Here is a 14,689-nt window from a genome sequence, read left to right as displayed (position 1 = left end):
GCTAGCTCACAATCACACACACACACACACACACACACACACACACACGGGGTGGGGGATGAAGAGCTGAAGAGGCTGGATGTCGCAAGCCTTATTGTAGAGGGATGCCCTCTTAAGCTGCCTCATGCCACAGCCCAGAAAATCAAGTTGTCATATCAATAAACCCCCCCCCCAAAAAAAATCTCCCTTCTCTTCCTCACTTTCTCTTTTTCACTTTCAGTCTCCCTTCCATCTCTCACTCCCTCCCTTTTCCTGTGCCTTTCTTGAAAAGCAGGTTAGAAGTTTTGTGGCGGAGGGCTGAGCGGGCTTTTCAATTATTTTCGGTGTCATTCGTGATGGTTTAAGGAGGACAGAAGAAGAGAGAGATGAGAGAACTGAGAGCAGAGCAGAACACGGGCGCCCAGCGGAGCAGCGCTGTTTGTGGCAGGCTAAATGGAGATCTAATTCAATTTGAGCTATGACCAAAGGCCAGGTTCTTCTTACTAAAAGCCTGTTTGCATCAAACACAAACACATCTGCTTTTTTTTTTTTGTGTGTGTGTGTGTGTCAATCCCTTTCTTCTTTTCAGCCAAAGAGAGGAGCCTTAAAAGAGTGCAGGGACTTCGCATCCATCTGCAGTCAAACATCTTCTAATTTTTATCAAAAGGTAGTTTGATAACAACATTTCTACCTGTTCTCCGCCGCCCTTTATATTGAATTTAACGGCCTATTGAATCTCTGAATTCACAGTCAATATGGACCCAACAGATGGTGCGTGGCTTCGCTGCTTTTCTTCCTCTTTTTTTTTTTCGTCTCCACTTGCTACTAACAATTTGCTGCTCAGTGTATGTTAGCTGCATGTTACTCTGCATTTGTTTGTTCTGCTCTCTTTCTCTGTCTGCCACAGATGTAGCCTGAGATCACGTCTGTCGCGCTGGCCTTAATCTCCGGGTTAGCAGCTGCCAGTTCATTGTGTGTGTGTGTGTCTGTGTGTGTGTGTGTTGGTGGAGTGTAAAAAAATCAAATAAAGCAGTTAGTTCCCTCTCACTGCTCTGGTCACCTGTATGTTAGTTTGTTTTGAAGTTAATAATTAAAGGAACAGTGCAATACTTTGGGAAGTCTCCTTTGCAGTCTCAGGGTCCTTATTAGAATTACACGTCGTCTAAGGACGGAGGTTGTTGTAAGCTGTCCAGATTCGAAAGCCCTTTCAGCCATTCTGTGATGTGTTAAACTGGGCTATATGAAGAAGAATTTATTACATTTTTATTTAGTACTGGACTTGACTCGCTCATTCGCTTTCTTGACAAGAGTTCGTTGACAAGGTCAACGCCACTTTTGATCGATCCTGCTATCATTTCAGTACAGCTGGTTAGCTTAGCTTAGCACATACACTGAAAATAAGGGGAAACTGCTAGCCTCGCTCTGTCCAGAGGTAATCTACCTAAGAGCACCTCTAAAGCTCACCATTTCTAACATGTTCTATCTTGGTAGTTTTAGTCCTCTCAGAAGGAATCGAGTCTAGGCGTTGAGCTGAATCTAGGAAAGAGTAAATGAGGACAGAAGAAAGGATAAAGGGAAGAAAGGATGCCACAGCCTTGCAGCTCATTCCTGGCTGTGAGCTTGAGTTTTGCTGTCAGACAATGGGCTTCTTTCACCCAAGCTCAGACACACTTATACACACACACACATACCACAGAGGCGTTGTGTCTCAAAAACTGTTGTTGCTCCTGTTGCACAATATGTGGCTCTTATTATTTCATTATGCCCCCTTCCTCCTGTTCTCCTGCCTCTCCACCCGTTTCTGGTTTTAATTTTGTTGACTGCTTGTTTTTGTCTGACTGATTGGAGGCTCTGTGTGTGTGTGCGTGTGGGTGTGTGTGCACCGCCCTGTCACATGTATCTAGCCTGTACCACATATGATAACAAAAGCTAATTTTAGCTGCGAAATCCCTCCGACGTTGTGTCTCTGAGTTGCGGCTGCATAATGAGAGAGAAGGCAGGGGGACAAAAAGTAGGGAATGTCATCCTTATTTTTGAATTCCATGGAATTTTCTCTTCCTTTTTCCACTCTTTCTCCCACATGCTATTCCCCCTCCAGGCAGTGCTCATTAGCCCCTTGGCCCTCTCTAAACAGGTGGGGCATGTTTGGCACAGCCCTCCGACATGCAGTCAGGCTTAATTGGGCTTGGAGGACCCCTTACCCAGACTCACACATGCACGCACGCACATGCATACATGACTTGTATGTAACACCCCCCACCACACTCACACACTCCTCTCTCCCTTCACACTTTTCCCTCCATTCTTAAAGAGCCAATTGTCCCCTTCCTGTTCCCCAGGGTGAGGTTATGGTTCCTGGATTGGAGAGTGTAAATCCAGCCTCAGGCCTGTCTCCAGGCCTGGCTGACTGACTCACTGACCGACCTCCTGGCTGTCCCCCCACATCTCCCCTCTTTCCCCCTCTCCATCAAAAGATAATTATCACCATTACCCATACAAGCCCCATTGATATGTAGATGTATCTCTGCAAATATCACCGGGCTGTTCTAGCCCTCGGCTCTCCCCCCTCAACTTCCACCACCTCTCATCTTTTTTTTTTTTCCCCATTTCTCTCCCACTCCGTCTCTTTCTCACCTGGACTCTCTCTGCTTTTTTTGTGTCTTGGTTGCTGGAGAATCTTTCAACGTACCTAAGGGATTTTTCCCCCCGCCTTTTTTTATCCTCTTGCTTTTACTTTTCAAGGATACCCAGAAGATGGAGTTATCCTCATGTGACTCTGCTGTTTTGTGTTTGTTTGTGTGTACATCTACTGAGCTCTTGGGGTAAATGTGAAGCATCACCACACCTATGTCTGTGTAATTACAGCCACATCAGCAGTCTGTTTTTCCCCCCTTTCCTGGCCAAACAATTGACGCTACCTTCAAAGACCTTTCTTGTCTTGCTTCTGCCTCCTGTCTTTTTCTGTCCTTCTTTGACACACACACACACACACACACACACACACACTATTCACCGTCACTACTAGCTCAGCAATGTCTAATTATTCTGTTTATTTACACAAGCAAATGCCGTCTTTTTCACGCTGCACACACAGGAGGTATAGCGCAGTAGTAGAAAGGCAAGAGCAGAGTGAAAGAACTAAATGTTAAAGTGTGTATGTTTATATCTGTGTGTGTTGGTGGGGTTGCACAGGGCAGGTGGTGAGTTTGAATGTTAACTGCCTTATCACTCCAATTTCACACTCTCTCCTCCAGTTGCACACACACACACACAAACAGACAATGCACAGAAACACCCTGTTGCCTCCTTTCTTGTATGTGACGACAGATTAATGGGGGAAGGGGGGGTCCTCACACGCACACACACACACACACACATGAGCACACACTAATCCCAGCCAGAGGGGAGGTTTTCTCTGTATGAGTTGTGTACGAGTGTGTTAATGAGTGTGTGTGTGCTCCTGTAATGGGCCACCTGTCTACTCATTAGCCTCGTTACCCAGCCTTTTAATTGCCCCCCAAACTCCGCATCAAGTCTCCTCCTTCTCTCCTTCCTCCTCCTCCCTCACCCTGTCTCTCTCCTGTTGGGACATATCAATAATATGACATCACCATAGAGCAAGGATTATGTCATACTGTGCAAGTGTGTGTGTGTGTATGTGTGGAATTGGGTGGGATAATGCGAGTGTAGCGTGTCCGTATGTCAGCGTATTAGCAAAGTGATTGCTTTGACCTCAGTATCAGGAGGCATATGAATATGACACGAGATAGAGGGGAATTTCAGCACACACACACACACACACACACACAGGGCCATTGGGTTGTTTTGTATTACCTTGAACAACCTAAAGCTCTGCATCCATTCCTCTTGCTTTCTGGCTCACATTCCCCTTCTCCTTTATGGCTGCATGATCATGAAAAAGGACTCTGATTACTGTATTTTTCTTACTACTGTGTTCACACTCGTAATCATAATTATTTGCCTTGGCTTCAGCAACAAACTACAACAGATTGTTTTATCAGATTTTTTTTTTCCTTTTATTGCAGCTTGGCGTACATTTTCACTTTGTTTCTGTACAGTATTTCTCAAAGCTGCTGAGAGTCCTGTTTTCACAGTTTAAACACTGAGGTCATTAAGTGCAAAAATCAGTTAATAATCACTTCTTTATTACTTTGGGATGCAGCCACAACCCAAAGGCGAACCTTGCAACTAATCTGGAGTTATTTGTCACGATTTGGCTTAACACCTGAGATTTTTGGGAGGATGAATTTTCTTCTCCTGTAGCTGAGATGATCCACTTTGTCAAACTTTAACCTTGTTTGAGTCACAGTGGCATCCAATACAGGAAGTTCATATTTTATATTGCAGTGTAGGAGTGGGTGATATGGATACACTTTCATATGGCACAATGTACAAATAGGATACAGTAAATTATGTGCTTGAATGAAATGTTTAACAGAAATGTCTGCTTTGGTTGATTGAGCAAATGAAATACTTGTCATAACAAGGTACTTCATCACATTGATGTAAAAATCAGGAACAAAACGCTGATTGACCATTTGCCAAGTAGCCAATTAATCAATTGAAGCCAGAAAAATTAACAGAAAATTAATCCGCAGCTACGTTCATATTTAGTTTTATTGTTCCAAGCAGAAATACTGAACGTGCTGATTCCAGCTTCTGAAATGTGACTTTTGTTTGTCATATATGATTATCTGATGATTCCACCTGTTTTATTGTAACTTTGCATAAATTGTAAACCTGCAGAAAGTATTAGACAAGAATGTTTTTTTTTCTGCCAGTCCAGAATGTTAAATAACTGAAATAATTACCACTGAGAAATAGAAATAGAAACAGAAATTCAATAAAAATCGAGTATTGACGCAAATCATTCCTGTTCATTGCTTTGCAGTTTTGCCAACAGTGGACTCATCCTTTCAGAAATATTAACAGCAAAGGGACGTTGCTATGAATGCTGTTGTAAAATCCCTGACGGATGAAAAATGTGCACCTCCTAGCTGTTTATCTTATGTCGTCATATCATCTAATACTATCTGGGATACATAACTTAAAATTGTGAAAACATGAGAAATGATCTCCGGTTACTTGTGCAACTCGTCTTGTCCTCCACCCGTCTCCCTCTCACCAAATCCATCTTATTTTCTCCACATCTCTCTCGCTCCCTCTCTGTCTGTGTCAGACAGCTCTCTGGGCTGTTGCCAGTCAAGTTACATGAGCGAACAGGCGGCGGTACATTCCTGCTGAACATAGTTTTGCACTCAGGGGATTCCCTCCTCTGTCGTCCCCCCCCCCCTCCACCGCCTGCTCTTTGTTTTTGGCCGTTTCCTGCAATGTAGCGTCTAACTTGAGCTGTGGGCTGCACGCCTGTCTGAGGCATTTATCTCCTCGCTTGCTCCTTTTCTTTGCCCAGTGATCACAGAAAGGATGCAGCGTTTTTGTGCCGATATGCAGTGACCCGTGCGTTATTTTGCACCTCGTGACATAAGCTAAGTTTTCACACGCTCCTTTAGTTACAGTCACACGGCAACCCCTCGCCTGCATTGCCATCTCGCATGTGTTTGCGAAGAACACCTTGCATGCAGAGAGAAGCTCGCCTGAATACTCTGATAGTGACTACAGGGGTTCTGAAATGTTGTCACTACTTGACCCAATTAATTGGCTCCCTGGGACTGTTGCTGAAGACATCACCATAAGTCACCATAAGAAGGTTTCTTATTGGGTCTTAGCTCGATTTAGCCCGGCTTGGTGCACTTTAAATCTAGACTTGACACAATTAGAGTCCAAACACTGAGAAATTTTCTGTCTTTCATAGTCCAAGATTATAGAAATCTTTTTGACTTCACTATTTTCTGGTATTTGTATAGACTGATGAATTAATTTATCATGTTTTTATGATCTGTACGCTGACTGGAAATGACATGATTGCAGGACAGCAGCTAAAAATTGTTTTCATTTTCACTTAATACTTCCCTTTTTAAAATAAAAAAGAAAAAAATGATCAGTTAATCATTTCCTCTGCAAAATCCTTTTTTTTCTGAACCCAACAGGGCAAGTTTCTTTTTTTGACTAAAGCCCCAAAGATTTTAGGAAAAAAGGACAAATGCAGCAAATAGTCACATTTCATAATGTAACCATCATAAATGATTTCAACCATTAGCAGAATTGGTTAATAATTTGCTGTCAATGCTGTGATTAGAGCTCAAAGAACAATTTTGATGATTTATTAATAGTTTCTGTTATTTTTTTTTCTAGTAAAATGTCAAACGTTCCCAGGCTCCCAGCTTCTTAAAAGTGAGAATTCTCTGCTTTTCTTTTCCGTATAGATCCTATGACATATGTTTTAAATATCTTTTGGGTTTCATTAGTTGCAGCCCTAGTCTTAAATACTGTATATGTTTTTCTTTTTTTTTTTATTTCATCACGAGGGCCGAGTAGACTTGGCCTACTTGTCCGAGTCCCATTGCTCAGCCACATCAGCACGTCTGCACATCTGAGTCAGGATGTTGTGATATATAGAAAATATGGACAGTTGCAATGGAAAATATTCAGAAACCATAACTTCTTGGCACAGTCTGATATCTCTTTGCAGAGAGCTAACTAAGATTTTCCACTAGTGTCCTCATTTTGTACCACAATCTCCTTCCTGGACGACTGCTTCGCTCCAACCTGCCCCCCTTTGTGTCCCTTCATTCCAATACTGTCGCCACTGTCTCCTCTCAATTTTCCCTATGCTTTCACTCTGTTTTTTCCACTTTGTCTCTTATGCGTCTTCTGTGTTTAAAGTCCAAACTACCAAGGCAGGCTGCCTGAGTCCTGAGGCTGTTATTGATTGACTAACAGAGAGAGAGAGAAAGAGACGAGAGTGAGCCGGATCAGGCAGAGAAGACGCCTCGAGAGCTTGTCTGAACCGGAGGGGTCTATTTCTGTCTGTCTCGATGCATCATTATTGGGCAGAAGACTCCCAGGACACATGGGATGAGATGAGATGATGAACGGTTAGCGGAGGAGAGGAGAACAGGAGTAGGAGGGAGGGCAAAGGCTTAGGTTTAGTCTTGAGAGGTCACTGTCGAATTGGTGCTGCTCACGGAGGGATTGAGATGCAGATGGGCCATTTTCAGTTATCTGGAGCCTGAAGTCTGTCAGCTCTGATTGTTGGAGTCTGATTGTTTATTGTCTGATGCATGAGGCTAATACATATCCAACATGACAATTGAGTGTGTGTGTGTGTGTACGTGCGTGTGTGCATGCACATTCAAGTGTCCACATGATGACGTGTATTACAGAAAAAAAGGAACAGGAAGGTCTGCTGAGATTCGAGTCCTGACATGTTGCTGCTCACTCTACCTTCTTTGAACACACACACACACACACACACACACACACACACACACACATATACTTTCTCTCTCTCTTGCTCACACACAGACACGCTCTCTGACACAGTTGATATCATCTGCATTTACAGCTAACGCATTCCATGGAACCGAGTGGAGGCGCACAGACCAGGGCCTTAAACTACACACACACACACACGCATGCACACACACAAACACAAACAGATTGATGTGGCGTGTACCGAGGAAAGAGTTGGGTCTGGGATATTCAATCTGATTGCAGTTCTGATTGATTCTGGTCTGTGTGAAAATGTTGGTCTCAGTTCAAAGGAAACCACAAACATTACTTTTTTCCCAAATCAAAGACGCAGCTTCAGAAACACTAATTTTTCCACTATGCTGATTCGTATTAGTTGATGTTAGGAGCAGATCACCGGCAACCGGTAGTGAATGGCTTATCCGTTGATGTCATTTTCAGATGACACTGCTGCTAATCTTTCACATTTATTGAAGAAATTGTCTATAAATCGACTTGAGTTCTTATTTCTGTAAATCGACCTGAAAGACTTTTACAGCTGCGTCAATCTCGTCTTCGTGCCTCAACGGTCAAAGCAGCCATCAATTAGAAATGTGTGCATAAATTAAGAAGTCTGGAAGTCTGGCCATATTGCTGTGGATGTATTTTTCACTGCTTTGTGTCTCTCTTTTACGAAACCCAGCACCTTTTTTGAGTTTGAGCTGCAGTCCACCAGTGTGTGAAACACCAGACGTGTCGATAAAGTAGACAGAAGTGCATGAGGTCCATATTTTGATTTCAGGAATCGGTAAGGAATATCAAAACAAACCATAAAAAAAGTACCTGCAGACTAAAAAAAAAAAAGCTCCATTAAAAATGTATTAAGTAGAGCTACAGTAATGCAACACTTACACAAAACTCTAAAGATATCAATTAAATATCCTTCAGTAAGGCACAGACAAATATTTATATCCAAAAATTAAGTTCTTCTAAACACTGGATTGCAACTAATAATTATTTTCAAAAATCTGCAAATTATTGTTTCAGTTAATCATTTAACTGCTCAGAATTTTCCAGAAATGGTGAAAAAGCCCAAGATGGCACCATTTAACTGCTTATTTTGTCTGATAAACAGTCCAAAAGATATTCAGCTTAAGATATGAAATGGAGAAACACAGCAAGTCATCACATTATATTTGTCATATTTGCTTTAAAAATGCAAATAAAGTTTTAAAAACAAGAAAGTTTGATTGTTCGGTTGATCAAGTGATTACTGCAGCTCTGTAGTGGTGGAATGACAATAATAAATACATCTTAACATAAGACAGTCTGGAAACACGATACAAGGAGGTAAACCTGTTTACACAAAGAGCACTCACCGTTATTCATTCCATTCAAGATGCAATAATGAGCAAACATCAATACACTTGAGTAACCCAGTGTGGAATCAATAAGTGGAAATGAAGGGCAAGTTGCCTGACGAATTCTCTCGTCTTACTGGAGAACTCGTTCTTGAAACCAGACCCAGATCTCATCCGTTGTGTGGGATCCAGTGAAACGTGACAGGTGATGGATTAGTTCTTTAATAAACGGGCCGTGAAGCACACTGACGCACACTTTGCTAACTCACTGTGCATTTGTGGTGTTTCGAACTTGCTTTTATTTTTCAGGTGAAAACGTGTCTCCTCACTTCTGTGCCATGTTTTTTTCCATCTTTTTACTCTTAAGCTGTTAACAATTCAGGTCCATTTTTAGAGGTGGGAAAGAGCTGCGTTGTGGAGCGGATCTGATTTCAACAAACATCCGCTAACTATTAATAAATCATGGCTGCTTGACATGGGATGGGATCCTGCCGGCGTCACCGCGTTTGTGTGTTTGGGTGCTCATACGTGTGTCTGTGTGTGATGTGTGTCACGTCATGCTGTGAGCCATGACCTTGTATTTTAGCAAAACCTCTATATGTTTTCACACACAGTTGAGAAACAAAAAAGAGCCACAAACCATTTCTGATATTTTTCTTGCTCTTGCTCTTGTCACATGAAGAAAGCTTCCAGAAAAACTTGGTGAAACTTTAACCAAAGATGGTAACCCAAGCATGTCATATTGTAGATCTAACCATAATCATTTATTCTCCTGTTTTCAAACCTTTCACCGAAGCTAACATACGGACACATCATTCCTCAAATGGCTGCAGACATTCCTCAAGAGGTCGTGCTTTGAGACTTTAACAAAATCAACTCCTAGAAGCGGGAACACATTGTAATCTGGCGGAGACACGCCTACACGAGGGGGAGGCGAGAATGAGAGATAGACTGAAAGAAGACAAGTGACAGAAGGGGGGGGAGAGATTTAGACAGAAAGGGAAGAGAGGTTAAAGAGAAAAGACTGAGGTCGAAGAAGTGGTGATTTGTAACCCACAGGAAACAGGCAAAGGGCTCATTTTCCCCGGGCTCTGAGAGACCAGAATGGGCCCAGGCGCTCTGTGTTTCCTTTTGATAACGCTCAGCAAGCTTACATGAACTCACACTGACTCGCATGCGTACTAAATTTCAACCAGTATGGCTTTTTGGAGACCAAAACTGGTAATTTGTGGGTTGCAGCTGCAGATCTTCATTCTACTACCCTTTCAGGTTTGACAATTGTCACACCGAAAATGGTGAAGAATTACTGGTATCAATTATTTACAGCGCATGTAAACACCAAGATGTGCACTGGAAAAAATTGACGTGGTCATAAAAGGAGCTTCATTGTACCCCTGCCTGCCAAACACTTGCTTTGTTTATCAGCCTTCCTCTACAATGCAGGATAGATCTCGCCGATTAGTGGACGTGTGACACCTGATGAATGCAGTTTGGAGTTTATTTTGTGAGTGTGGTCTCCCATTTTCTTTGCACATAACACAGAAGTCATGGGGGGGGGGATTTTGTGACGATTGTGTAACACGTAAACGTGGGTCTGAAAGAGCTGCTGCTCCCAGACTGCAAATTCCTGCACTCAGCCAGAGGACAATGTGCTAAAACCTTGACGATGGGAGATTGAGCACAGCGCATTAGCTTTGAAGTTAATTTGACAAGTGCATGTATGCTTCAACTTTAAGCAATATCACCTGTGGGGAAAAAAAAAGATGCTGTAATGTGCTGTCGCCTCGGAGGCAGTGAGTGTGTGTGTGCATTAAAAGGAGTGGACTTTGCTTGCGTGTGTGTTTGTGTGTGTGCGGGTTGAAACATCATTACCTAGGGATCTGAGTACACGGCCAGACATCATTAGGCTTTAAGGCGAGAAAGTCTCAACGGCACCAGTTTTGCAGTTTGCCTGACCCAGCAGACACGACGGGCAGGCTTTCCGTTTAAGATCATTTATTTGGGTTTGCATGTATGCCCGTGTGCATCTCTGTGTATGTGTGTGAGCGAGTGTGTTTATGTGCATGTTATTTATTTATTTTGCCTGGTAATATGCCTGAGCCTTCATTATAGCGGGAGCCATAACTTTGATTAATCACTTGGGCTCGGGGCCCTCACTGCTTTCACAGTATTAGAAAACTAATTGAAATTCTCTTTCGCCCCCTCCTCTCCTTCTCCCTCTCTTCTCTCTCTTCTCTCTCTCTCTCTCTCTTCTCTCTCTCTCTCTGTCTGTTTTTCACCCTTTCCCTCTCCTCCCATCACTATTGCGAGGGCCAAACAGTGCCGTGTTTCTTCTGTGGAATGGAAGCCAAAAGGGGGAAAATGTCATCACTGATTTAATAGGCGTAGTTTTACTCAGAAAGACACACACACACAGTAGGCTCTTGCACACACTCACACACAAACACACACTGCACTCTGGGGAGTGTTAGGAATCTTGATAATGTCATCATAGGAATCTCCATAACATACCCTGTTCTCCTGCGGGCTCCAGTTTGACTCTGCCTCTCCTCTCCTTTGCTTTTGATTAGATCAGGGATGAGATTTTGGGTTTAGGTTGATGGGATTTAGAGTTTAGAGACTTGTTTCTATGGCAGTGATCCCCCTCGTTCTCCCCAGATTGAGGGTCTGTTTGGTTCGTTGCCTGGGATCTCCCAGCTGCCTCTGGATTTAGGGTTTAGTCGTTTCATTGTCCTTGATCCCCCTACTGCTTCTAGATTTGTTTCATTTGCAGGAATCTTTCCACGCTGCAGCTACATTCAGGGTGTGGTTGTTTTGTTGTGCAGGATCTCCCAGATGAAATTTGGTTTTGGGGGTTGTTTTTGTTTTATTGTCCAGGATCTCCTTGCCACTGCTGGATTTAGAGTTTAGTTGTTTTGATGTGCCCCGTCCCTCAGCTGTTGCTAGATTTAGGGTTTAGTTGTTTTGTTGTCCAGGATCTCCCCGCTGCCACTGGATTTGGGGAGGGGTTTAGCCACTTCTTTTTAATATCCAGACACTGCTACTGTGTGTGTGACACTTGGGGCTTTGTGTTCACCCAGCAACCCCTCTTCTTTCACCGGGTGAGCTTTGTAGCGTGAAGCCAAAGATTTAGCGATGGAAGCAGAAAGTCTGTGTGTATATGTGAGGCGGCTTGTGTGGACCGGGGACGCAGGGGTTTCGTGGAGTCCTGCGAGCACACAAAATTCTCTCTTCAAACATTCCTCTGCCGTGATGCAAGCCCAGGAGAGGAGGGCGGCGTGCGTAAGTGTGCGTATTTCTGATTGGCGGCGTCTGTCTTTTGCACAGCCAAATCCATACCATCACACCCAGACTCACCGCAGGCCTCACACGAACACGCACACGTTGCATGTGTGCGCGCGGCTAATGAGGATGTGTCGATTGATTAGACTGCAGTAATTAGCTGGAGTGCGAAGGCCTGGAAAAGTCTTTGGTCTGGTGGGAGTGTCCCCTCTGGAGAGACATTGAACTGTGCTATGCACCATTATGTTACACACCACAGACACAGTTCCATCCATATCTCAGATGCAGGGTGAGTCATCTCTTGGAGGCAGACTTGGTGCGAGTGTGAGGCGAGAGGAAGGATGTTTGGTGTGTGTGTGTGTGTGTGTGTGTGTGTCTCAGAGTCTGAGAAATAAGGATATGTGTTGCGGAGTGAGATGTGCTTGTGCCAGCAGTTTCTTTTCCTGCACATTGAGGCCTGAACACTGACCAGATCCTCTTCCTGACAAATCAACTCTCTCGCTCACCACCTCCTCCTCCTTCCGCTCATTTGTAGTTTGACTTCCTGTCTGCTGCACAGATTTCTTTTGTGCATCACAGGGCTGCCTCTAGTAAATGCAAATAATATGGTATTAAGTATGACAACCTCCGTCTGTTGAATCCCTCCTGCTGAGTTTTGTGGATGGAGAATGAACTGCTGCAGTAATGTATTGTAAACAGTGCCACCACATGGGCGTCTGGGGAATTACACATGGTGCAGTTGATTTTAAACAGACATGATCACACTTTTTGCTCACTTTTGACTCCTCACTTGGTCTGGGCAATTAAGAAAAAAAGACTCACTCCCAAGGAAAACAAAAAGCAAATAAGCCTATAAAATTACACTGACATGAGTGTTGGGTTGCTGCTGGTTTAATTTCTACTTTCTCAAGTTTTTCATTTTTTAACTGACTGATCAAAGGAAATCTCTCTCTCTCTGCTGTATCTCCAAATTTTCCCAACAGGAAGTTCTACTACATTACTCTGCTGAGGGACCCGGTGTCTCGATACCTCAGCGAATGGCGGCACGTGCAGCGAGGAGCCACGTGGAAAACCTCCTTGCACATGTGCGATGGACGAACCCCCACTCCTGAGGAGCTGCCCTCCTGCTACGAGGGCTCGGACTGGTCCGGATGCACCCTGCAGCAGTTCATGGACTGTCCATACAACCTGGCCAACAACAGACAGGTACGGAGACAAAGCTTTCAGTGCAATGAAGTCCAACACAGCCACACCAGTAGCTATGGAACAAAGCAGTAACAAGGTTGTCACACTGTGGTTACAGTCCAGTACAGTCAGAGAGGGAAGGTGCCCACAAATCCTCAGCCATTCAATCTTACTTGTTGGCTCTTGTGCAAAGCCTTAAAAGAGCGGCTTGTTTCGGGCTTGAAGCTGCTGTTTATCACCTCCACCTCATCTGACCAGACTTTTAGTACCATGAATACAAGCCCACATATATCTCTGCAGAAAAGTATATAAATAAAATTGTTAAATTTCTTTAAAAAATAAAAAAGACAGCAACAAAGCATTTATTTCTTAAAGATCGAGCAAATTTTGATTGCTTAACAAAAGGAGTTAAAGAAAAAAAGAATAGTGATTTCCTACGTTCTGGCTCACTGCAAGTCCAAAATATGTGACAGGTCCAAAATGAGTTGTACACATGTGAGCCCCGCACACACACACATTCAGTCATACGTGGTCAGGAGTTCGCCTGCTGGCCACAAACACCTCAAATTCACAGCTTCTTTTCTCAAGCTATCTCAGACTCCCACCTAAATGTGCTGGCCAGCTTATCTCATCTGAGCCTGAGGGTGTTATTACTCAGGGTCCAATAACTTATGAATGTGGCACACACACATGTACACACACACACGCACACACTTTAGTGATCCTGGTGGACCAGCAGGCTGAGGTGCTCACAGTGTACTCTTGTGTATCCAAATCAGTATGCAGCCCATGCTCCTGTACTGTAGCACAACAGCCCCGGAGTGCCCTCAGTGTTGAAGTGATCTCTCATTTTGGAGCAAATCCACCAGAATCAAAACTACTTTGGCCAAAGTAAAATGATCATGGACTTTGAAAGAAAAGCAACTTCATTTTGACATCTCAGTATTATTTATCCTTTATCTCTAAATGATGGATATATCGACAGTGACACAAACATCCACTGATTTCTACAGCCTCCTTCACTTCCTGTCCCTCGGTCTACAGGTGCGTATGTTGGCGGATCTGAGCCTTGTTGGCTGCTACAACATGTCCACGGTTCCAGAGAAGAAGAGGGCCCAGCTTCTCCTGGAGTCAGCCAAGAAGAATCTACGAGACATGGCGTTCTTCGGTCTGACAGAGTACCAGAGGAAAACTCAGTTCCTGTTTGAACGGACCTTCAGGTTGCGCTTCATCAGGCCTTTCATGCAGTACAACAGCACCCGAGCTGCAGGGGTGGACTTGGACAACGCCACGGTCAGTGCTGCTGCTCAGTCACCTTTTGGAGATTCAGCAAACATGCAACAGCAATGAGAGTCAGTGGTAGAAAGAAACTAATGTACTAATTAATGTATTTAAGTACATTTCTGAGTTGCTTTTTTTGAATATAACTAGTGTTTTTACATTGTTGTATTGGTACTTTTACTAAGGTATGGGATCCGAGTGCTTCTTCCACCTCTGGAAAACTTACAATA

At 43.6% G+C, this 14,689-nt stretch overlaps 1 protein-coding gene across 1 annotated transcript in view; it reads left to right on the top strand.

Annotated features, from left to right (window-relative positions):
* The window catches only part of hs6st1a (heparan sulfate 6-O-sulfotransferase 1a), a 53,017-nt gene that overhangs the window by 31,803 nt on the left and 6,525 nt on the right, over positions 1-14,689 (top strand). The window contains exons 2-3 of the mRNA XM_046413215.1: positions 12,977-13,199; positions 14,223-14,471. Coding sequence (XP_046269171.1) covers positions 12,977-13,199; positions 14,223-14,471 — 472 coding nt within the window. The remainder of the gene's footprint in view (positions 1-12,976; positions 13,200-14,222; positions 14,472-14,689) is intronic.

This window comes from Scatophagus argus, chromosome 15 (genome assembly GCF_020382885.2).
Source record: "Scatophagus argus isolate fScaArg1 chromosome 15, fScaArg1.pri, whole genome shotgun sequence".
Taxonomy (NCBI): Eukaryota; Metazoa; Chordata; class Actinopteri; family Scatophagidae; genus Scatophagus; species Scatophagus argus.
The sequence above is the reverse complement of the archived record's forward strand: the minus strand, read 5'-3'. Positions and strand labels throughout refer to the sequence as shown.